At 50.6% G+C, this 23440-nt stretch overlaps 1 protein-coding gene and 1 long non-coding RNA gene across 51 annotated transcripts in view; one reads left to right on the forward strand and one right to left on the reverse strand.

The window, feature by feature from the left end:
• The window catches only part of LRRFIP1 (LRR binding FLII interacting protein 1), a 139288-nt gene that overhangs the window by 89515 nt on the left and 26333 nt on the right, over positions 1–23440 (forward strand). For 8 of the 50 annotated variants that reach the window (XM_077869405.1, XM_077869407.1, XM_077869357.1 and 5 more), the window contains exons 7-13: positions 1450–1488; positions 5348–5407; positions 7946–8008; positions 10709–10786; positions 12118–12162; positions 13484–13555; positions 17564–17641. The exons of 16 other annotated variants lie outside the window; for them this stretch is intronic. In XM_077869405.1, the coding sequence (XP_077725531.1) occupies positions 1450–1488; positions 5348–5407; positions 7946–8008; positions 10709–10786; positions 12118–12162; positions 13484–13555; positions 17564–17641 (435 nt within the window). The remainder of the gene's footprint in view (positions 1–1449; positions 1489–5347; positions 5408–7945; positions 8009–10708; positions 10787–12117; positions 12163–13483; positions 13556–17563; positions 17642–23440) is intronic. 26 more of the 50 variants (XM_077869378.1, XM_077869380.1, XM_077869387.1 and 23 more) reach the window with 15 other exon arrangements.
• Positions 3179–12139, reverse strand: LOC144296297 (uncharacterized). Its single transcript, XR_013363462.1, has 2 exons — positions 10071–12139; positions 3179–9623 (listed from the first exon to the last, which is right to left on the reverse strand). It is a non-coding gene; the product is annotated as an uncharacterized LOC144296297 (long non-coding RNA).

Here is a 23440-nt window from a genome sequence, read left to right on the forward strand (position 1 = left end):
AGACACAGAAATGACCGCTGTTGAGCGGGCCCAGGAGAAGGCTGAGTCCTTGAAACCAAGAGAAGATCATGTTTCCAGGAGGAGGGGAGGGGTCAAGTGAGCCTAGTACTAAGGGCCGACCACTGGCCTTAGCGTCATGGAGGACGTCGGTGACCTTGACAAGGAAACTTTTGGTGGAAAAAGTGGTGAGAACAAAATCTGATGAATATAGAGTCAAGAGAGAACAGCAGAGAAATTGGACACAGAATCCAAATTGATCATAAGGATCATTTTTAGATCTGTGGTCCTCCTGAAATTACATTCAAGATTTTGTGTGTACTTGCATTTTTCTGGGAAAAGGATTTGTCCCTTTCTTAAGATTCTCAGAAAGATTCCTGACTCCAAAGAGTTTAAAACTATTAAAATTATTGTTTATAGTATTCATTTCATTTTCAATGATTTTAACCAGACCTGAGTTAAATTTCTTTGCTAAACACCATTCTTTGCCAAGATTTCAAGCATGCTTTAAGGTATAAAATTTTATAGAAGAGGCCCAGCAATCTGGTCATTAAGAACATGGAAAATCAACAGTGGACAGGATTTCCGTGTTTAGCCAGGTGGTTTCCCACACTACTCTTTCCCATGATATACTTGGCATAAAGAGGTAACACTTCAAAAAACCATAGACCCTGAGAACTTGGATCCTGAAAGTAAGCGTCAGACCTCATGACTTTGACAGGTTCTGGCCATCCCTGAGCAGTTAGGAAGCGACACATCAGTCCCTGTGGGGCCTGGAAGCCTGTGGGGGCCTGGAAGCTCTGGCCTCTGTTGATCAGTGGGCCAGCTGCCCTACCGGGAGGAACCTCATCTCACCTCCTCCCTGTGCAGGGTCAGTGTGTGCTGCTTTTATGTATCTTCATATTCCGAAATCTTTTGTGTGCAAAGTTCAAAGATAATATCTTTTATTTTTTGATGTTTTCAAGATACAGGCCTTCTTCATTCAACTGGCAGTGATGGTAACCCTGAAAAATGGGAATTTTTACTTTCCTAGTTGTTTGCATGGGCATCATTCTCAGTAAACTTAGATTTTGAATATCGTAAGATTTTAATTTTTCTTGTTTAAAACTTGATGGTGATGCATGTGTTCACCTTTTGCCTAACTGAAATAGAATGTATCTTACAGAGGAGGAAGTAAGATTGCTTCAAACAGCTTCAGATTTCGTGAATTATAGCAACATTTGCCCTACAAGTTTTATATTTAATGCTGTTGGATTTTATGATGGCTGTCATTCTAATGTGATTCCTTTTGTAAATACATAAGATCCTGGAAGTCATGAAAAATGTAATTTTGTCAAGATTTCAAGATTGCCTGGCTTTTGCTTTATGTTTTCTGATGTTTGGGTTAGCTTTCTAACTGATTTTGGCAACTCTGTTTTCTGTTCTTTTCCTCTTCCACCCTCATGCTGACAGTTGCAGCCTGACTCGGAGTATGGGGGTCCTTACGCCTGGGTGAGATGGTTGGATAGATGTTGAGGCGTGATCCTAATAGTGCTGTGTGATGGGAAATAACCTATGGTGTTTCTACTAATCTCATGGGTGTGTTTGTACAAAAAGCCAAGTACATCCTTCTCCAAAAAGACACACATGCTGTCCACCAGACACCCTGGGTACCCCCACCGGGGGTGTTGGAGGCAGGTGTACCTACCAGACCGAGTGCTCTTCTTGCAGAGCCCTGTGGGCGTGTCTCTGATCCTCAGGCTCAGGCTCCGTGCTTGAACACTTGCTTACCGCGTGGTCTTTGAGCACCAGCTGTTTGCCACACGCTGTGTTAACAGCTGTGAATACCAAGACGGGACTAGAGTGTCTTGCTTTCAAGGAACTCAAATCAAATCAAGAATTCCCAAAGCCTCTACATTTCCTTTCAAAGATTAAGGTTAAAGTTATCTTCACTGAGGAAAAATCCATTATTTTTTCATCTGCATCCGTTCAAATTAAATATGCGATCTGGCTCTTTTTACCAACAAGTGCTGTTTTGGAAAGTCCTCGGTTCCAGTAACAAAAACAAAATCTTTAGATTTCAATTTGGAATTGCTCATCTTACATCAGTTTATCCGCCCATTTTGCATTCTGAAAACCTGTGCGTTTAAATGGCACCAAAAAGGAGAGAAATTTAATCTCACCAGAAATTAGCAATATAGTGCTTCTGTACTGAAATGATTATTGCAGATTATGCACTACTTCATTTTCTAGGGCTTTTTCTAAAAGCATTTTATGCTTCATTCATTCCACTACCTTTCAAAATTATGTAGCAACTTTCTTTTTTTAAGATGTAGTTTTCACCTTTCAGGGTAGTGCCATATACTACTAATGAGTAGTGCCACACATCTGCAAGGCACACTGGACCCCAGAACCTCCCGGTAGGACTGCAGTTCCCTACTTTAGGGACAGGAGCCAGTGGCCCAGGAGGAACCTGGCATTCCAGCCCAGTCTTGGCCTCAGCCACTGGCAAGGAATAGATCTGCCCAGGAGAACAGGAAGCAGGGAAGCACATAACTAGACTCAGGAATGCTCTTCACAGAAGCTCCCACAGCACTTCACAGTGACACTCTAATTCCAGCTTCTCTTCCGTTCTCTGAGTATAATGAAATGTATGAGCAGCATATTTCCAGATTTTGAGCCTTCTTATTTTAAATTCAAAGTAAACTGTACTTAAGGGCCAGTCCCTGGTGGAATGAATGAATATGTATGTTAGCAATAGTCAGAAGTATTCTGGATTTTGTTGTTAATGTTTGGTTTTCATTCTGTTTTAAAACTAAGTTGAGTGCCTCAAATATTGCACATCAGAGTTTTGATTTTGCCTTTCTTATTTTGCTTCCCATATCTCATGCCCTTGGATGTGATCTTTTGACAGTATAAAAACGATCTAACATCATTAATCAAAAAGGGTGTAGTGGTTGACGTTTGCTTGCATGCTCGGTGTGAAGCGCAGCACCAATGCTGCCCAGCACGGCACGGTGGTTGGTAGCATTCTGACTAATCACAACGTACCACTGGAATAAGTGGCCCGGGTAGGGCATTTATTCTGGTATCTTACCTACACTGTTCTAGAAAATGCTAATTTGTGAATGTCTCCTGTATTTTGTTCTCTCGTAGCAGCGCTCCTCGGTGTTACTGTGTGTGTAGGATTCACCTCAGAAGCTTTTTTTTTTTTTTTAAGATTTTATTTATTTATTTGACAGAGAAGGTGCACAAGCAGGGGGAGCAGCAGGCAGTGGGAGAGAGAGAAGCAGACTCCCTGCTGAGGGGGGGAACCGGACATGGGGCTCGATCCCAGAACCCCAGGATCATGACCTGAGCTGAAGGCAGACACTTAACCGACTGAGCCACCCAGGCACCCCAACTAGGAAGCGCATTAAAATGCACATCCCCTGACCCCAGCTCTGGGTGTTCTGGTTGCCCAGGTCAGGGGCCCAGGGTCCTAAGAAGCACAGCAGGTGATCATGATGCAGGTGGTCTGCACAGTAAGGGGTGTTGAAAAAACTTTCTCTACAGCAGAGAAAGTTGAACATCAGAGACTTGACTGAAGATGAAGTTGATACGGACTTTTTATCCTAATGTGTTAATTTTCAACTCCTTACCCTGTTATGCTACATAAAAACAGCTCCACCCACCCAACTCCAACACATATAAAAAAACTATCCAAGAGGAAAAGGTTAGTGGTGTTCTTCAAGAGGTCAAAGTACTTTTCCCTATAGGAATGTCAGTGAGATCCTATAGATTTGAGAATTCGTTCTAGGAATATATTCCCTATGACAGAGTTCCGTTACAACAGAGCCTTTGAAGGTAGTTTTCCCTGCATGGCGGGCAAGGCTAGAAGAGAAATGGTGGCACATGAGGGTGCATGTGCTCTGCTATCCTTCACCATTTGCTCTGCTCTATGCTGCAAGTGGCCAAAAGGAAGCATTTATAGGCCAGTACATGGTCCATAAAGCAAGAGTGGAAAACCAGAGAGCTTATATATGTAATATATTCTACTTCCTCACTTACTAGAAAGTAAAAGTCATCTAAAACTGATGAATGTTAGCCTTGTATTATTATACTGATTTTTTTTCAAGAACAAGTCTCTAAACAGCTATCAAAGGAATAAGCCTGCGGTCTGAAATATGTAAGTCCACGACACACATCTCCGCATCACGTAATCTTGTTGGTTAAGGAAGAAAAGGATGTTAGATTAAGTAAAATTCCTACCTATCTCCAAAGGTTTTTTACTATCAAATTTATTTCTGAAGTGTTTTAAGGTTAACTCCTAGCGTTTTCAAATTTAAAGTTGAGGGATTTCTACATACTCTTGTGTTTCATTTAGAAACTTCAAATTGACTTGTTTCTGAGTTATAACTAAATATATAGTTAAACAGTCAAGATTTCATGAATCTGAATTTATAACCTGGAAATTCATATATTTACTCTTCATTAATGTCGTAGCTGCAAAATGCACGCTAAGCAGTCTCCCGTCGCCCACCCCTGTGAACAAGGACACGCTTCTGTTCCCCGTGGGTGCCGGGTACCTTCCAGAGCTGCAGGCTCAGCCATCCCGGCAGCGCACGGTTCAGGGGGGCACTGTTCCAGGCACTCGGGATACTCATTTTGAGCAGATCTAACCCTCAGCAGCCTTGTAAAGCGTGTATTTCTGTGCACATTTTCACAGCTGAGGAGGTGGAGGTGGCAGAGGATTAAGCAAGCTTGTTTATTCATGTCACATGGTGGAGCATTGATCTGGAATTTGGACTGCGGCTCATTTCCCCCTGACATCTCCTTCCAGTTTTACCAGTTGTGTGGACCGCTTTCCGTTTTCTAAAATCTCAAGAGCTGGTCACGTCTCTGACACTTGACAGCTCTGGTCTTCAATCAGCGGAAACGTCCTTATAAGACAAACGAGACCGATTCTTTTTTCTGGAGGGCAAACTAGGAACTCATGAAATGCATCCTCAGATTTCATTTAGAAAAATAATGAAGTAGGAAGACTGGGTGAGTGAGACCCCCATGTGGAGGATATATGCCCACGAGAAACATTTTTTCTGTGATGCACATTTTGCATTGAATTATATGGATTGAACAGAAGCTGTTTCTGACTCCTCTGGATACAACTTCAGGAAGGGCGTGCAAGGACTTGCCCTGTGAACCAGGAACCACAGCCAGATGGGCACAGACCGAGTTGTCCCCCCCACCAGCCCCCCGGCCTGGCATGCAGGCTGCCGCAGAGCTAGGACCTCTGTGGCCTATATACCCCACTGCTTCTTCCCTGCTGGTCTGTGCCTGTGTCTTCATCTGTATAACGATGTCAATTTTCTTCTTTTCTTCGTTGAAACAGACAAATGGTTACGACGGAGACTTATATGGATCACAGTCCCTGGGCAGAAGATCGGGCAGGGTCAGTATAGTAGATTCGTGTGACACGGAATTGAAACCGGCTGCTGCAAAGCTTTAAAAAAATATTGCTGAATGTAGCTTCTTGTTTGTTTTTTTTTCCTGTGTTATAGTGAGGTTTGCCCCTTCGAGCCCATGAAAGAATGAAAGCGAATTTTTTTCAACGGTAAACATTCTTGGAATGTTAGTCTCCTAACATTCTAAGTGCCACTATAAGAGATCAATATTAAAAAGACTCTGAAGTTTAAAAGTATGTGGAATTTAAATAATCGCTCTTCCATTATTTCATTGCCCTAGATGTATGTGCGTAACGTGTATTTTAGGTACATGCAGGTTTCAGGTATATTTACATTCAGCATTCTCAACCTCTGTGCCCATCTCTCGTGATTTTATTTTTTTAATTTTTTAAAAAGATTTTATTTATTTGTTTGATAGAGCCAGAGGGCACAAGCAGCAGGGAGTGGGAGAAGGAGAAGCAGACTCCCCGCTGAGCAGGGAGCCCAATGCAGGACTCGATCCCAGGACCTGAGATCATGACCTGACCCCGAGGCAGACCCTTAACCACTGAGCCACCCAGGCTCTCCTGTCACTGGTCGTTTTAAAGACACGTATAGTAAAACCCATGTTTCCCTGAATAACAACGGTGGAGGGTTCGCGGGGCAGGCGTGGGAGGCAGCAGGCAGCAGGGTAGTGTTCTGGGGTCGGGATTAGAGAGAAGGGGACCAACAGCAGGAGAGTCCGGGAGCAGCAGGGAGGGCTTTGGATTTAGCAGGGAGGTCACAGGGGGCTTCACGAAGTGAGACTCTAATCCAGTTTTAGGACTTACTGCAGATCTGCTGTTCTCTCAAATCTTCCTGTTCCTCCACTTGCTTTATTTTTTTCCTCATGGTAAATTTTACTAGTTACGTAAATAATATTTTCACTTTCTTAATTATATTATGATATCACACGCATACATGTGGATTATATATTCAGGTTTCAACCCAGTCCCATCTTTCCTGGCTGATGAGGTTTTTTTTTTTTTTTTTTAGCTTCTCGTCCTATTAAGGAGGGCATACACTTCTATTTCATCCAAACTTTTCTCATTCCAGACAGAAAAAAAAAAAAATCCTCCCCATTTAAAGGCTGCATCTTCCTACTTAGGTTTTTACGTGGACGGCCTTTGGATTATGTTTTTCTTTAAGGTAACGCAGTACTCCAGGCAGAGAAGGAAGCGGCACGCCACTCTGTCCTCGTGGGGCGTGGACGGTCTTATTTCCTGCTCAGCCTTCCTGCACACTGTCCAGTGCCAGCTTTATAGGGCAGGAGCTGCAGTACTCTCTGCTGGCCCCAGACTGCTTTGTTGGGGTTATGTTGACTAATTAGCCACTTTTCACCGTTATCAATCACAAAGGATCCTCCTGTTGAGCTGGAAGTTACTACAGAAGTTCTGTAATCCACCCTCTACCCATTGTTAACGTTCTTCTCTAGAATACCCCAGGTGTGTAGCTGCCAGCAGGCCAGGGACACGGGACAAGGTAGCACCAAGCTCTGTGTCGTATGTACACCCTGATATCTTAATCTTTTGATTTTTACATTAAAACGGCCAAAATGGGCCTGATGCCTTGAGCAAAGATTTAAGTAATGCCTCTAGAAATCAATTGCAAGAGAACTTGATTACAAAATTGTTCGCCATAATGTAAAATTGCATATAAAATTGACTTCATAAACAATAGGAAACACAGGGATTAAAGAACCAAATAGCCTACATGCAGCGCAGCGAGTCCTATAGGAGATCCCAGAGCAGCGTGGGGGTGAACTTGGAGAAAAGATGGGGACAGAGGGAGAAATGTCATAGGTGGCCACAGCACAGTCTGTCTGTGGGGAGGGGTTGAGGGTTTGGAAACTCCTCTTTCCTTGGTGCTGGAACTTAAAGTGTCCATGGGAGCACTCCCTGACTGCTGTGGGGAGCAACAGGAGGCCTCCATTGGTAGCATGCACACATACGGCCTCCCCACGCCGACTCTGCTCCCTAGAAAGTAGACTCTGGGTCCCTGAAGACAGCTCCGGGCCGCTGCGTCCTGGGGGTGGCTCTCTCAGGCTGTAGGCACCCCACACAGCTTCAGGTGAGCTGCAGCCCCCACCAGTGCTGGGCTGAGGAAAGCTCGGAAATCTTGCAACGGATGTAATCTTAGGTACCTGAGAGAGTCTGTAGTATGGAAGTCCAGCCTGGGCGGCGAGAGACACCCCATCGTGGGATTTACTAGGTAATTACAAATAATACCAGCCATGAGAAATTGTGAGAACCAGTAAGAGTTAAACCGTATGACATCACCGAGACGTGATCACCGAAACGTAGACTACAGCGTAGAACCTGTAGCTGGTGAGCATCTCTCCCCTAGCAGAGTGTCTCGATGCCCACGCTACGTTGGTATCCCTGGAGAACTCATCCTGGTTTGGTTGTGTGATTTTGTATCTGCCTGTTGACCCCGGGGCAGGTGGTGCTTTGGGGACAGTGACGACGTAGGTACTCACCACTTACAGTGTCTTCTCTGGTTCTCAGAATTCCAGCTACAGCGGGGAGGGCAGATTCTCTGCTTTGTCATCATCCAGAGAGGAGACGTTGGTTGGTTCTCATTTAAATCTTTCACACCCTGTCTTCAGAACTACAGGTTTTGTAGCATGCCGCCTTGTGTGTGAATCCAGCTTTCTTTTTGTTTTTAACACCCATTTTGTGAATTTTCATTTGGATGGATGTTAAAGTCCAGTTTTTTAATGTTTTTACGTTTTTATTAGTTTTGCTTATATATTCATGAGAGACACAGAGACAGAGGCAGAGACACAGGCAGAGGGAGAAGCAGGCTCTGTGCGGGGAGCCTGATGCGGGACTCGATCCCAGGACCCCGGGGTCACACCCTGAGCGGAAGGCAGACACTCAACTGCTGAGCTACCCAAGCGCCTCTAAAGTCCATTTTTAAGCAGTAATTAATAGGATAGATTTAATTCAGTCTTACCCCCACCATCTTGCACTTGAATCATATTTGCATTCAGCTGGACACAAGGAAATAAAATATTCTCGTGGATATCTTGTAGTCAGAAATAATCAAAAGGGAAAAAAATAAAATCTTGTAATTTTTTCCTGGAGAGTTCCTGAAAAAGAATTACTCTGTAGAGTATATGCAAAACCTGTGGCAATTTCTCAAGGACAGATTAGGAATGGGAATCAAACCAAACCCAAATCCAGATGTCTACACAACAGGGTTCCTTCCCATACTTCAAGGACATGCATCGGTCTCGACAGGCACAGTTATTTCTGAATTATTTAAGAGCCCTTATAATAGGTAAGACTTGTTTGTTCAGGTTTCGTATTCACTTAGCAAACACCAGGGAGCTAATTCTGGTAGGAAGATCACAAAGATAAACGGGTAAGATAGGTATGTACTCGGGAAACATTTGCTTCTAGAAGACAGACCCCCCCAGCAGATGCCCTAGTGCAGCAGTAATAGGATGAGAGGGAGAAAGAAGTAAGCATCATATCAACGGATGTGAACTAAATCGTGAAGAATACACTGGAAAAAAATAAATAGAAACTAAGCAGGTAGAGCCATAGAAATATAACTCCTGGTCCTTCTCCCTCTCCTCTCCACCACCTCCCACCTTTCACCCCTGCTGCAGGGGCCTCCAGACCTGGCTGGCAGCTACATGCCCCCCTCAGCTTGCTCGCCCACTCTCCAGACTCCCACTGCTGCCCCCCCAGCCTCGTCTATGAATAAATCCTCCATCCCTTCCTCCCTCAGCAGGTGAATGTTGACTGAATATAAGATCAGCTGTAAGCACCAACGTAGTGGTGGGTTTCACCACCTTGAATTTTTTGTGCATTGTGTGTATTTTAGTGGAATCAGTGGGGGATTTTGCCGTTGCGAAGAGCACGGTCATTCTGAAAATTTTACTTCCTCCTCACTTTGTGAGCTGAGACACTTGCTCTAAAGTAGAAGGTGGTGATAGGCATCTGATTCACTCACCAAAGTGTCTCTGACTCACTTAAATTCACTTAAGAGAAATAGCCCACATTCGGAGCGTTAAAGCCAAAATTAGAGCTGATCCATTGGAAACATGAACCATCAGAACCTTCCTGAGGCCACACGTCCCCACGCGTGTTCTGCATGAGGTCATCTTTTACTCACCGGCCCGCAGATTCTTCCTGGTAATTACCGTGCTCCGTAGGTACCGTATCTGTTTACCTGCACAACACACATGGGCTTGTTTGATGTTATTTAAACATAAAAACAGCAAAGTATTAATGTAGTGTGGAGTATTGAAGACTCTTCTAAAGATCTCTCCAGTCTTGCAGGCTTGACCCGTACCCCGGGCACGGCAGCAGCGGCTGTGGGTGCTCTCTCCCCACCCCCCACCCCCACCTCCTGGGTCCTGCCCTTAGTGTCTTCCATGTCCCCCAGAGCGGTTGACAAAGTGGCTTCTCCACACCGTGTCCTCCCAACCGCTGGAACAAGTTTCAGTATTTGTGTGAAATATTAGAAAGTCTCCCTGCCCCCACCCCCACCCCCTCGGATTCCACCTGCCTGCCCCTCAGGTCCTGTGGGTGAAGCTTATGCAAGACAGAGGAATAACAGGCACGGGCGTGGGACCTTGAAGGGAGGGCGGGATATCCTAAGATGCCATCAGGTTACCTGAATGGAACCACTTCATCGTCACGGGCCCACCCCGGGCTCGTTGGAGGAGTCGAGCATCACCGACAGAGTAGTCCGCAGCTGCTGGCTTCCTCTTCTTGGTTGGGACAGAACATTTAGTTTGGGGAAACAGTCAATAGAGTCGTATTCCCCATTAACACCGTGTGGACTGTTGGTCTCAGAAGCACACCAGCTAATCTGTCCCGTCCCCTCCGACCCCTGAACACACACCTAAGGGAAGCTGCTCCAGAGATCACGTCCGGCGAAATATCTTATTACATAAACTAAAGGTTGAGATCTCTGTCAATTTTTTGGTTTTGAATTTTTCCCACCAAACTGGAAAACTTAGAGCTCAAATTACAAAGACCTTAAAACCCCCCTATGGTCTTTGGGATCAATGAGAATTAGTGACACCTATTCTTGCCTCTGTGTCGGCTCAGGACGGGTTTGGTCCCGTGTCATAGTTTTGTCGATTAACTCGCCTGTCTTTATTGCCTTCTGATCGTCCTGCGTTCTCCCCTCCCAGCGAGTGCATGTCCTTTGCCGATTTTGTCCCGAAAGGCAGTTGCGTGTGAATTTACGTTTGAGGTGGAACGAAGGGCTGAGCCCTCCTCCCGTCCCGCCCGCTCTGATTACAGGGACTCTGCGGCTCCGACCTCGGGCCTCCCGGTGGCGGCCTTGCTCCCAAACCCCTGTCTGTCCGGACTGGAAGCCGGGTCTGTCCTCCTTGTCACCCCCTTCCCTCCCTCTCTTTCCCTCTGTGTCCATCACGTCACTTTCTACCCAAATGTACGAGGACACTTCAACCTCTCCTGTCTGAAATCCGGGCAGCAGAGCTCAGCAGGCGTATTTGGCTCGACTAAGCTGCTGAGACTCCTCTGAACGTTTTAAAACATTATCAGAAGAATCTGGGACCTTATAGAGAGAAGAGGGAATCGAGGGGAAAAGAGGCTCTATTAAGTGTATGTTTCCAAAAGCTCAAGTCCGGAGAATTAGTCTCCTGGGTCTCTCCTCCTTTTCCAGCAATTGTTCCCCATTTGGGGTTTCATTTGTTTCTTTAAAAATATGTTTCTCTTGCAAATGTGTCCAGGAAGCAATTTGGAAGGCTTCTGTGCTTAATCGGGCTCCTCCATCTTCGAGAAGTGGGAGAATGGTGCTCTCCGCTTGGCTCGGCGTCCCCTCTGTTTCCTGTTTTCCCCAGGCCGGTGCGGGGGGCAGGCGCCCGGGTCTAGGAACCCACGTCCCGTTCTCACCCGAGGACCTCGCTGTCACCGTCCCGTACAGATCCCACCGCGGAGGTTGAACTGTCATCTCCTGTATTGTCGTGTCCCTGCCTCACTGAGTGATTCACCCCGGTCCTGCACCCGCCCTGACTGGCGGTGGCCCTGTGCTGTGGCCTTTACGTGGCCTCCGCCTAGGAATGAGTCATGATCCCATTCTGGTCCCCGGGCCCGTCTGCACCGGGAGCTGCCCTTCGCTCCGGCACCTGCCCGCCCGGGGAACGACTCCGCCCGGTGGGTGGTGCGGGTGTGGACTGCCCGGGCTGGGGAGGTGCCACCCTGGCCGGCTGGCCCAGCCCCACAGCTCCTCTTGGATCCTCACCACCGTGACTGGGATCGTTTGAGGGAAATGAAAGCACCATTTCTGCCACATTCCCTTCCTGTGTGGAATTTTGTGTATTAACACCCCCGAGTGCGCTATTAACCCGGATTTTGACTTGTGGGTTTGGTGGCTGCCGTGGTGTTTTCAGCTTATCACTGTTCTGTCTCACTCCCTGGCCCTTCCCTCCAGGAATGCCTGAAAAGAAGTGACTAGAACATGGTCCTATTTCAGAGATTCCGGGGACGGTTACTCTCTTAAAGTTGGATTTGCATCTATCAGATGTACTGAAAGCACAGGCCCTACATCGACTTTTTTTTCCCCTTCTAATCCTTTTGCGATAATTTGGCCGTCATGATCACTAAAAGCACCGTGATTATCTTGTCACTATTATTTGTTGCTGTTTTTTCAAGGCTTTTAAAACCTGCCATTTGCTCTCATCCTCCAGCCCTCCTATCTGTACAGCGCTGCCCGGCCTGCGGGGAGTTACCGGGTGCGTGTGCTGCCTGCCCATCCCCCCCACCTGCCCTTCACCCCCATCCCCCACCCTCATCCCTCATCTCCATCCCCATCCCCTGACCTGCCCCCACCCTCTGCCCCATCCCCCATCCCCATCTTCCATCCCCCATCCCTGCCCTCATCCCCATCTCCCCTGCCACAGTCCCCTGACCTGCCCCCTCCACCCCATTCCACACCACTCCCCAACCCCGCCAACGTCCCTTGACTTGGCCACCCCCACCCCCACCCCAGCCACGCTGCACACACGCACTCTGCTCCGACACACATCTGCCCCGGGAGCGTGGATGCACATGTCTGCAGCCTGGCTACGTGTGAATCACCCCTTTACGTGGACCTTACATGTGCCATGGTGTCTGTCGGCCCCCCTTGGCCGGATCTGGGTTTTATCCCTCCCCGCGGCTGACAGTAGCTGTCACACCACCTTGGGCCCCAGGAAGACACGTGCTCGCCTAGGACTGTTAGCTAGGAATGGAGCAGCCACATCTTTGACCTCATCTGGGGGCTTTGTATTGCTTTGGTAACCTTAACAGATGTTACCCTACTGGCTGCTGTATTACTTTGGAAATTTCCAGTTTTAAATAGAAGGTACTTCTGTCTTGCAGCAAACTGACGCTAAATAAGGCAGTTGTACTGTACTGCTAAAAAGTTTTTGGATTTCCACCAGTTAAGAATTAGTATAAAACTGGCTGAACGGGCCAGCTGTGTCCTCAAGGGGAAATGGGGAAAATTCAAGGTCCTTTCGGCTGGGAGGAGTTTCACGTGGCCGTTCACGGTATTGTAAACTCCTGTTTACCCTCCGTGCTTGATTTTCACGTTAATCAAATATTGTTCTTTAGGTAGCAATTTTTAAAGAATTGCAAAGTCCTGAGCTATAACGAGCATGCTGTTTTATTCCAAAGTCACTTCCTGCTAGTGTCATCTCCCCGACATCAAGCATGCGGATCCCATGGCATAATTCAGGATATTTGAGTTATCTGCTCACTTTAAATCTCCGTGAACAGGTTTTTACTCAGCAAGGGGTGTTTTTCTCTGAAACAGTACGTTTCAAGGCCCTGCCGGAGATGTCGTGCCATGCCCGTCGACAGCACCTGGTTCCTCTCTCAGATTTTCGTGTGTCCCCGTCCTCCTCCGCTCTCGGCCTGCGACGCGGTTGGGGGCCTTCCCTGCATGTCGCCCGCCAGGATATGTTCACGGCCTGTCCTCACGGGTCCCTCTTCCTCAGCTTACCTTTCCTGTGTCCTGGGTCCCGGCGGGGAGAGAAGGGCGCCCTGACCTGACCGTGTTTTCTGTCGCAGGCGTCCGTGTTCGACGACGGCGGCCTCGGCCTCGGCGGGGCCCGGCGGGGCAGTGCCTGCGGTTCCTATGCTGTAAGGCGTTTTCCGTGGTTCCCGAGTCCGCCCCGCGGGCCGCAGGCCCAAGTAGCGCACTGCACACGGTTCCAGCCACTGCAGAGAACTAACCGGGTTCTAGGGAGGCGACACCGCCTCGTCTCGATGCTCTGTGGTAGTGGGGGTCACGGGTGCCGTGAGCCGGGAGGCCTTCGGTGGGCGGGTTCAGCGCCTTACACCAGGTGACACCGCGTTCCAGGGAGAAGACGGGGCGTAGCTGAGGCCCCAGGGCTCTTTCCCTGCAAAGCATCAGCGCTAACAAGGGGGGCAAGGCCCTCGACAGGAAGAAGAGGGGCGATCCACAGGCCACAAATTACTGTCCCCTCTGCGTAATCGAAGAGGAACACATTTAAGGACGCAGGATCTTACCCGCACAGCATTCCCTTTTATTTTGCTGTCTTTCCACCTCCTCCGAGGACTTGAAATGACAGACTCGGATCTCACCACAAAGGCATGGTAGTCAGTTGTACCCGAAATATTTGTTGAGTGAAAAAATGAGCGAAAGAAAGAGGGGAGGAAAGTAGAATGGGCCCATCTGTGGAAGCGAGGAAGCAAGTGGGCCCGTCCTGAGAGCAGGGGACGCCGGACGTCACCGGTGCTTCTGGGTCCCGGCCCCGGGAAGCGTGCTGGCTTACTAAGAACTCCTCCAGAGTGCTCCTCTAGTGGTGCTTCCGATGTTCATTGGCTACGTAATTGGCTAAATAATCCAATTTCTGGCTTATCATAGCTTGTGAATATTCAGGAATTCCTACAAAGCTGTCAACACCTACAGTTTTCTCTCGAATGTAATTTTTACAGATATGAATTGACATAGCATTAGTTTCTGGGCACATCTAATTAAACATTTGTGCATTTTATATCGCATACTGCTCGAAATGGGGTGGAGCCCACCGTATTAAGTGTTTTTCTCAGTTCTTAAAACATTTTTGGAGGCCGTTAAGAAGCTCACAACTCATGCCTACTGGGGAAAACAGGTCTGGCCTGCCTGTGACAGATAAAATGCAACCATATGATTTTCTTTTATCAGAAAAGAGATAGCATACTAACTCTTCAAGAAAATGAAACTTTTCCCAAGCACCGGAGACTTTTACTTTTCCGGGGACTGAAGTAGAGCTTCCGATCGGGTGGGCTGTGGGTCTCGTAGATTCTCCTTCAGGGTCGCCTCTACAGGTGGACTTTTAGAGCAGCTGGCAACCCTTACCCCCACCCCCACCCCACCCCCACCCCATTCTTTTCAGGCATCGCTGAGCACTCTTATTCTGTGCTCCTGTAGGAACCACCTGGGAGCAGTGGTATTTGGGAAGCTAAGGAAGTAAAACTTCTTGTCCCGACTGCACAAATATCCAAAATATAGCCACACGTCCCTGACGCCAAGCTGTGCAGAAGTCATCAAAGAGTAAAAATAAGTTTTTTCTGCACTTAACACCACACTCCCATGCAGAAAGAGCTCAGCGTGCATTTGTTGAATTAAATTGGGCAAATTGGACCCTGGGGTAAAATCCCTCAGAAGAGATCTTTGTTAGCAAATTAGCTGGCGGGATGGGAGGGAGGCTCACTGAGCTCCATCCTCTGCATCTCCCCCAGCCCCGCCCCTACATTGCCCTCCTGGTGGATGCGTTTCCCCCATTCTGGAACATGGCTGAGGAGAGAGCTTCAGGGCTCTGGTCCGCCCATACCTGTGGCCACTGGCTAATTCACACACCCGTTGTGAGGAGGCAACGGCTCGGGGGTCCCGTCCTGTCCTTCAGCCCAGGCCAGAGCTGGAGAGAAGGACCCTCTGCTTGGACATCAGTCCAGGCTGACCCCAGGCTTGCGCAGGCTGGTCCTGATCCCATTCTGGAAGATTTGTCCCCATCTCAGAGCACCCAGCTTCTGTTAGCCTCCCCGGGGAGTAGCCTCAACTACAGTGTATGTTCACAATTAAATGGCTTAATTATAGTTTAATGATTAGAGATTGAATGACTAGCTCCCTCTTAAGTAGCACTGTTTTGCTCTTTTATATCTTCCTCACCATTATTAGGTTGTGTGCATGGTGTCGGAAGGACTGTGGCTGTGTGCAAAGTGACCTTAGTTGCCCTGACGTGCCAGGAGCTGTCATGAGCACCAGTGCCATCTGATCCAGGAGCATGAAAGCCACTTGTGGCAGAAAGGGACAGCACAGAGGAGCCCCCACGTGGGTTCTCCTGCATAATCCTCTAGCACCTCTGTGTGGTCAGTGTCCGTGCAATTCCATGTCCCAGGTGACAGGCTAAAGTAACTTTTCCAAGATCCCATAGCCAGTGAGAGCTGCCACCTGAGCAGGATCTTTATAATTTACATCAGCCCCACATCAGCCACACTGGTTCCCAAACACAAGCTATTCCAAAGGTGGCCTGTGGACCAGGTACAGACCTTAAACGTACTTTTTCCTGCATGATCGGGTCGGCTGATTGGAGAGCAGCTTTTGATTAGAGAGTTAGAAAACCTTGGTCCAGCAGTGAGCCCTGTTAACAGCAACTTGTCCTGTCTCTGCACAGTAAACCAGAAGACGAACGACCAAGAACTCAGTAGGATTTTTCTATAGGATGGTTTTCTTCTCTCTTGTGTCATTAAACCCAAAGGCAAAATTCTTCTGTCTTAGAATACTGACCTTAGGTATTTTCTTTTATGTTGAATAATAAAGCGAAATATCAGAGTAGCAAGAGCGGTACAGTTCTTGTCTGTGCCAAATGCGCAGAGAACTCCTGCATATGGTGTGTGTACAGCTGTATTCATCTGTGCATCTGAAACAAGGTGTTGCATGTAAGTGTAACTATGAGGTTAATCTTACTCCCGGGAAGGAATGAGAAGGATAATGAGTAGGTAGGTAGGGTGGGTCTGGCTTATTTATGGTCTAGAGTCGAAACTGTTCATTCAACAAGTATTTCCTGAGCACAGGCTCTGTGCGGGGCCTCGTGTGGCCCCCGCGGATTCAGCAGGGACTAGACACGGACCCTGCCCTCAGGGGATTGCATTCTGGTGGAAAAATGTGCAAACTAAAAGGTGAAATGTAAGATGAGAGTCAGGAGCAGCCCCTCTGAAGTCCGGTGCCTGCTATGATTTGCAATAGAGAGAAGGCCTGCGGGTGCGGCGAGGCGCGGGCGGCGGGGAGAGCAGCTGGTGCCTGCCTGGCAGGGTGCACGGCACTGGGGCTGGGGGCTGCTGGGTGGAGGGGCTTGCTGCCGGGCTGGGCAGGCCTCGGGGACGATCCCCCGCAGGCCACCCCACAGTCCACGGGGTGCCTGTGGCCCTCAATCGGTTTGAATCCTGCCTCCCCTCCTCCCCCACCTGGCTCAAGAGGAAAGTAAGACTGAAAACAAAAACACACGAGAAAGTATCTCAGACTGGAACAGACGTGAACACAAGGGCTACTCCAGAGGACGTAGCTTCCAGGTCAGTTAGCGGTGTTTTCCTCTGCTGGCAGAGCACGTCCAGGCACACGGAGGGACGGACGGACCAGGCAGGCAAGCAGACCGGGGAATCTGGCGCTTTCCGGAAGCCGTGCCCGGCTTTGTAGTAACCCCAAGCGACCAGGCCTTGTGTCCCACTGCTAGACAGCCGAGCACCCACTCTGCGCTGGCGGGGGCGGCTCCTGTCGCTCCCCGTCGCTGTCGTGCGCACCCGGACGGCGTGGCCCCTCCGCGCCTCCGCCAGGCGGGCTCCGCTCCGAGCTGAACGGACGCTTTGTGTTACTTTCTCCTCACTGACCAGGAATTCTCTGTTCTTTTGATATTATGACTAATTTCTCTCTGTCCTTAGCGGGCATGTGCTTGAAGCTGTGACAGGCTCAGCCCTCCTTTCCCAGGCGAGCCCGCCGCCCCGCCCGCGCTCAGCCCTGTCCTTTCTGCCTCGCACGCGGCTGACCTGCACGGCCCGCGGGGCGCTGCCGGCGCCCCCGGGCCCGCCCTGCCTCCGCTGACCCTGTCCCTTTGTTTCTGTCTGCGTCCCGGCGGCGGGCTGCGTGGGCAGCCCTCGGAGCACGGCGGCCACCTCAACTCCAGCTCCCGAGCCTCGTCCAGAGCCAGCTCGGCGCGGGCCAGCCCGGTGGTGAGTATGCCTCCCGCTCCCGCACCTGCTCCCGCTCCCGCACCTGCTCCCGCTCCCGCTCCTGCACCTGCTCCTGCTCCCGCACCTGCTCCCGCTCCCGCTCTCGCTCTGCCGGGGTCCTTCCCCGTCCCCTGTCCTCTGAAACCAGCCCTCGGCCTCCGAAGGCCTCCTAGACGCCGATGAAGCGGGAGGGCTTTCCGTGATTTATTTCAGGTCTAAGAAGCGCCACGGTGGGGGAAGGTGCTGCCAAATGTAGCATATTATTATCCCTGAGGGCAACATTTCTAAAGGATCAGTGTAAGAAGTTAGCAGTGTTTGGGGCTGAGAGTCCGACCTGGAGGAGGAGGGACACTTGGTCCAGTGGGGGGCGGGATGTAGCCAGGTGCATGGATATGGGGGAGCAGGGATGTAGCCAGGTGCATGGATGTAGGGCATGCAGATGTAGCCAGGTGCATGGATGAGGGAGCAGGATATAGCCAGGTGCATGGATATAGGGGGTGCAGATGTCGCCAGGTGCATGGGTGGGGACACGGGTTATGATTTAAAAGTTGGAACGACTGGCTCTGATGTTTTGTTTGTCATGTCACCTGTCATTGGACCAGCTAGAAGGGCCCCGGGGTCCCAGGTTCTGCCCCGCCCCCACCATCCCTCTGGCTCTCGTCCCTCACCAGCTGGGTCCCAGCCTTTCCTTGTCCTTGCTGCGCATATTTCCCAGGGCCATTGGGATTTCTGTGTCTTTGAGTCTGCTGCTCTGTGTGAGGCTACCGTACATTCTTCCAGTGATGAGGGTGTGCAGGGCGGTTGCCTGGGGCGCATCTGGGGTTGGGCGGGTGGCATGACGTCCAGTGGGCAGGAGCTGGGGCTGTGTGCTGGGCATGCCCGCCACATCACAGGCCAGTGGTGCCCTCCCTGATACACCCCGGCTGCCCGGAAGCAAAATGAGCAAAGTGGGTCTCTTGCCTTGCTCCTCAGTTACAGAGAAGCGTGGCGTGGTCCTCGACTTAGTGACACAGCACCACGGGTAGACGTGTTGATGCCTCTAATCTAGGGAGGGTTCCTGGCAATAGAAGAAGAGGCCATCGAGCTGAGCTCTTCTGCTTGCACAGAGGCACCTGTTGGTTGCTGGTGATTTGCTTGTTTTTTTAAATTAGATACAGTCTTTTCAAGCCTTGACATTGCATGCAAATGCATATACTGGTTGCTTCTGGGGAAAGCAAATAAAGGATCCCTGGCAGCTGAGCCCCTATCGCTGAGTCGGGCCTCCTGCCCCTGCTCTGTTGTCCCTGACTCCAAGGCCGAGGCCAGAGCCATTCATCCCCGGGCTTGTGCTGGTATTTTCCTGGTGGGGGAGGAGGGCTCCACCGACGACCAACCCAGCAGTAATAGGAAGATGTTCATTGTTCAGTGTAAGGTCAGATTTTAAGTCGGGCGAGTTGCGTTTTGTGGCGTGCTTCGTGCCCCGTGGTAGCACAGTATATACGCACTCACCCACGGGGAGCCTTAGAACTTTCCACGGTAAACGTAACGGGGACTCCTCCTTAGGCGTGACACCCCCTCGCGCTCACTCACCTTTTGGAAAGTAGTACGAGGATTTGCGGTTGGCAGAAGGCGGCGTGGCCTGACCGGAGGACCGCAGGGCCCCTCGGCGCAGCTCCCGGGAAGCACAGAGCTGGAAACGCCACCTTGAACCGCTTCTTGAACCGCTTTGGGGTTCTTCGGGCATCATGATGAAGTCTCAGGATAAGAGGACTTCTAGCCACTGCGACAGAAGTGGTCGGGATCAGACACAGATTTCCATGTCGTATGCTTTCTCCATTTGTGAAAAGTTCACCCACATATAACGGGTTCCGTGGGTGACCGCAACTAGAGGTGGCGTTAGGCTCGTGCCCCTGGGACCTGCCGACTGACGGTGGGCGGCCGGGGGAGGCCTGGCCCCAGCTGCGCCCCGACTCCCGAGTCCCCCATCCTTGGGAGCTTCTCCAGGCCGCGTCCAGGGGAGGAAGCGGCGGGCACAGGGGCTGCAGGGCCCTCGGATTCCAAAGCTCTTCCTCGTCTTCATTCTCTGCATTTTCAGCCCAGGAAACCTAACTGTGCCCGATTCTGGCTTCACCGAGCTCTGAATGGAAGGTGGGAAGGTGGGCATTTGGGGCTGAGCCAATGTTGCAGCTCATCGCGAACACACAAACCATCTTTTCTCTTCCCCGAGACAACTGCTCATTGACAAAGGTCCCCCGGCTGCCGTACGGCTGGCACACTTCGCGAGCGAAGGTCAGCATCTCGCAGGCTGTGGGACGGGCCATCCTTCCGCCCCATCCGGGCACCAACAGAACCGGGGACTGGCAACTTGCCGTCTCCTGCCCTTGCAAGTCCTGTGGCTCCTGGGGAGTGATCCACGGCCTGGTGAATCATCAGGAATGCGAATCCAGGGGAGTGTGAGGGAGGGCAGGGGACAGGGCCTCTCTGGGAAGGAAATAGGACTGGGGCCAGAGACAGCCCAGGGAGGCTGGGTGTGGAAGAAAGGCTGGTGCCCCCGGACGTGGAGGAGGGGCCCTCCGAAGAGCAAAAGTCACCAGAAAGGAGGGAGTGGTAGCTTGTTCTCCTGGAAGAAAAGAAAGCTGCCTCAGCCTCCGAAGACCCTCCCCCCTGCCCCTTGGTCCTCTCGGCATTGCGGGGAGGCAGAGCGGATGCCGCCCCATCTCCGGGCCCACCTGTCTGACCTCATTCACATTTTTCCCATTCTGTAGATAAGCTGGATGTTCTTGTCCAGAAAGTCTGGGGGCTTCCCCTCGAGGAAGCTGTGGCCCTCGCGTTCAGCCAGTGTTCATCGGGTACCTGGAATGTGCTGGGCCCAGGGCTAGTGGTGAGCACACCGACCTGCTGCGGCCCTCAGGATGCCTAGGCCGGAGAAGACAGGAAGACAGGCAGGCAGCAAGTGGGCGCGCATGTGATAGAAAACCCCTGGGGAGAGATGCGGGGAGCTTTGAGAGTTGCAGTCGGGTGGTTCGCTGGTTCTGGCCTGAAGCCACCCACGCAGAGGGCCTCGCCTGGTGAAGCCCACACATCTGCATCGTCCGGGCCCCAGGATCCAGCCAGGAATCCAGAGAGGCTGCCGTGTTTCTGAAACAGCCATCAGAGGTGTCCTGAGTGGAGGCCAGATTCATGTTCCCTGTGTGTATTTAGAGAAAGCATGAGTGATGAACTGGAACCTCCGGCCGGTTTGAGCTAGAAAAACAAAAGACTTCAGTGACTCATGTTTTATGTTTGTATGAAGAGGCAAGGGCAGCAAGTGGAAAGGCAGGTCATGCGTTACGAATCCACGAGTTCAAGGACAAGTCACTCGGGAGAACGTCAGTGTTACTGAATTAAAACCCAAAATTTCCACGCTAATGGAAGACTTCTAGCACTATTCATATTTGAAGGGAAATTTCCCTTAAAGGGGGTGTTTTCTGAGCCGTGGTCACTATTGCCTGTTTGTTGAGAGGGACCGTGCGTCGACATGGCTCCTCCGGCCCCGTTTCCCGTCTGGGGTCTGGGGTTGCCCGGCTGGGGGCTGGCGACATCCTGGGGAAGGGTTCTTTTGTGCCCGGCCCCTCTCGTAGGGCCCGGCCATGCCCACATGTCCAGTTATGTCTCTAAGCAGGGGGGGCAGGCCAGCTGGTGACAGGGGAGGCCTGGACCTTTTGGCCCCAGCAGACGTTACATTTAAGTGAGCCTTGGTAGCATGCTCGTAGAGGCACGAAGTCGGAAGGTTGGGATTAATAAAATTCCGGTGCGCTACCTTGATCACCTGTTTTTGAAAGGAAGAGTTGCCATCATTTAAAATCCAACAGAAATATTTTAGAAGTGACTGTCTCTAGCCAGTTTTAAAAGCTGTCTATGTGTTGTGATTTTAAAAGCTTTGCTCAGCTGTGACTATGAAATGCGGGTACACACCTGTTTCACAAATCTGTTACTGGGACGTTTTCTCGCCGACCTGAAAGGTTTAGGGTTGCTCAGTCCAGGGCAAGAACAAAGTGAAGGCCCGCGGGGCGTGCGGCCCTGTAGTCCTGGCACGAGCGGGGACGCCATGGCTCGTCCCAGGCCCCTGCCGGCGTGGGCGACAGGTTCTTGCAGCAGGTGCGCCCCACGGCCTCCCCTTGGGTCTCGCTCTGCTCCGTGTCTGCACCATGGCATGCAGCCCCGAGGATGGATTCAAAGTGGTTTTCGATTTTGTTTCTTTTATATATATATATATAGTCTTTCCAGAGGTCAAACGCTGTGCATTATGGCGAAACTAGAACACCTGGCCTGGGTTGCTCTGCTCAGGGGAAGGTGAGGGGCCCTTTAGGAGCAGGTGCAGCGCGGTCGCCCGCTAAGCTCCACGCAGGCTGCCGGCTAGTGGCAGCCCGGGGGACTGCACCAGCTCCTTTCCCCGGGCTCCTCGTCCTTAGGATTTCAGAAACGGGTGTCCTCTGTCGTTCAGAGGCAGACTTAGCCTCGTATGTCCCCGAGAGATTGGAAACAGCGGCTAAGCAGAGATTGTCTAGAACCCTCATCAAGAGCTTAAGTTTTTCCCTACACGATCTCTACCTAAAAACACATCCTAAGTTTCCACATTCTGGAATGTATTTCTGGGCAAAGGCTTTTTTGAGACTGTTTTTAAACTTTTTTTGAACACTGAAGAGCTAGCTATGGCATTGGTTTTTTTTTTTTTTTCTTATTTGATGTTTTCCAAATCACAGAGCGAACACGGTGTTTTTTCTCACCTTCTGTGACCTTCCCGATGGGCTTACGGGAAGGAGCTCTTAGTGTGCAGATAAAAGAGAAAGTTGGCCTTGCTCTGCTGATGTTGAGAAAAGAAAGAAGCAGCACCAGTGCCAGCCTCAGCCTGTGGACCCCCCAGACACCTTCGAGGCTCAGGGTGTCCCCTGGGGGCGATGTCAGGGCTCCATAGGCTGCTGTGGGTCCCACTGAGACTCCGGCCTGAGCAACCATTGTTCTTGGAATGTGTTGGACACTGGATTACATACCAGATTACAACGCTACCTTGCCCTTTGAGGGCCCCCCCTCTGCCTAGAACGTGCCCCTCCCTTCTGTTTGTAGCACGCACAGTGTGCCTTCAATAGATCATCGTGTTTTAGTGATTTGTGGTCCTGAAGCCAAGGACAGAGTTGCTTCAGAGACATGTGCAAACAGGAAACGTGGAAAGCTGGATTCGGGGCGAAGGGGGGGGTCTCACTTTTCACCCCCTGCCAGCTCCCCACGTCTGGGCATCAATCCCAAGATGGTTAAACCAGAGTCTTCAATCCCAAGATGGTCAACCCATGGCTCCATTCCTCATGAGAAGTAGGAAGCGTTGCAATTGGCTCCGCTGCTTTTTGTTGCTGGCAACCCAGGTAGCAAGAGGCCTGGTCCTGCTCTCGGGCTGTAACCATAGTAATGTTGGGGAGTGAACACACCTGGAGCTTGTCGTCCTCCCCCACATCGAGACCAACACACACAGCTGTGGGAAGCTGTGAAGGAAACGGGTTCCGGTTCAGTTCATTATCAAGTCCCCGATCGGGATCGGGAGCCCTCCTGCGGCCCGTGTGCATGCCGTCCAGATATGAGGAACGTTGAAGAGCCACCCGGGGAGCTGAGGCCGACACACCAAGCCGCCCGCGAGCCCCGCCGTGCCTGGCAGGAGCCTGTCGGCGGGTCTCGTTGGCACAGTAGTTCTTAAACTACAAAGGAAGCTAATGTCGTGTTACCGTCTTACCTCTGAGCCCGTGTTACCCATCTGATGCTCTCACGTATTTAGCATGTGTCCATTTTCCTCTA

This window comes from Canis aureus, chromosome 24, assembly GCF_053574225.1.
Source record: "Canis aureus isolate CA01 chromosome 24, VMU_Caureus_v.1.0, whole genome shotgun sequence".
Taxonomy (NCBI): domain Eukaryota; kingdom Metazoa; phylum Chordata; class Mammalia; order Carnivora; family Canidae; genus Canis; species Canis aureus.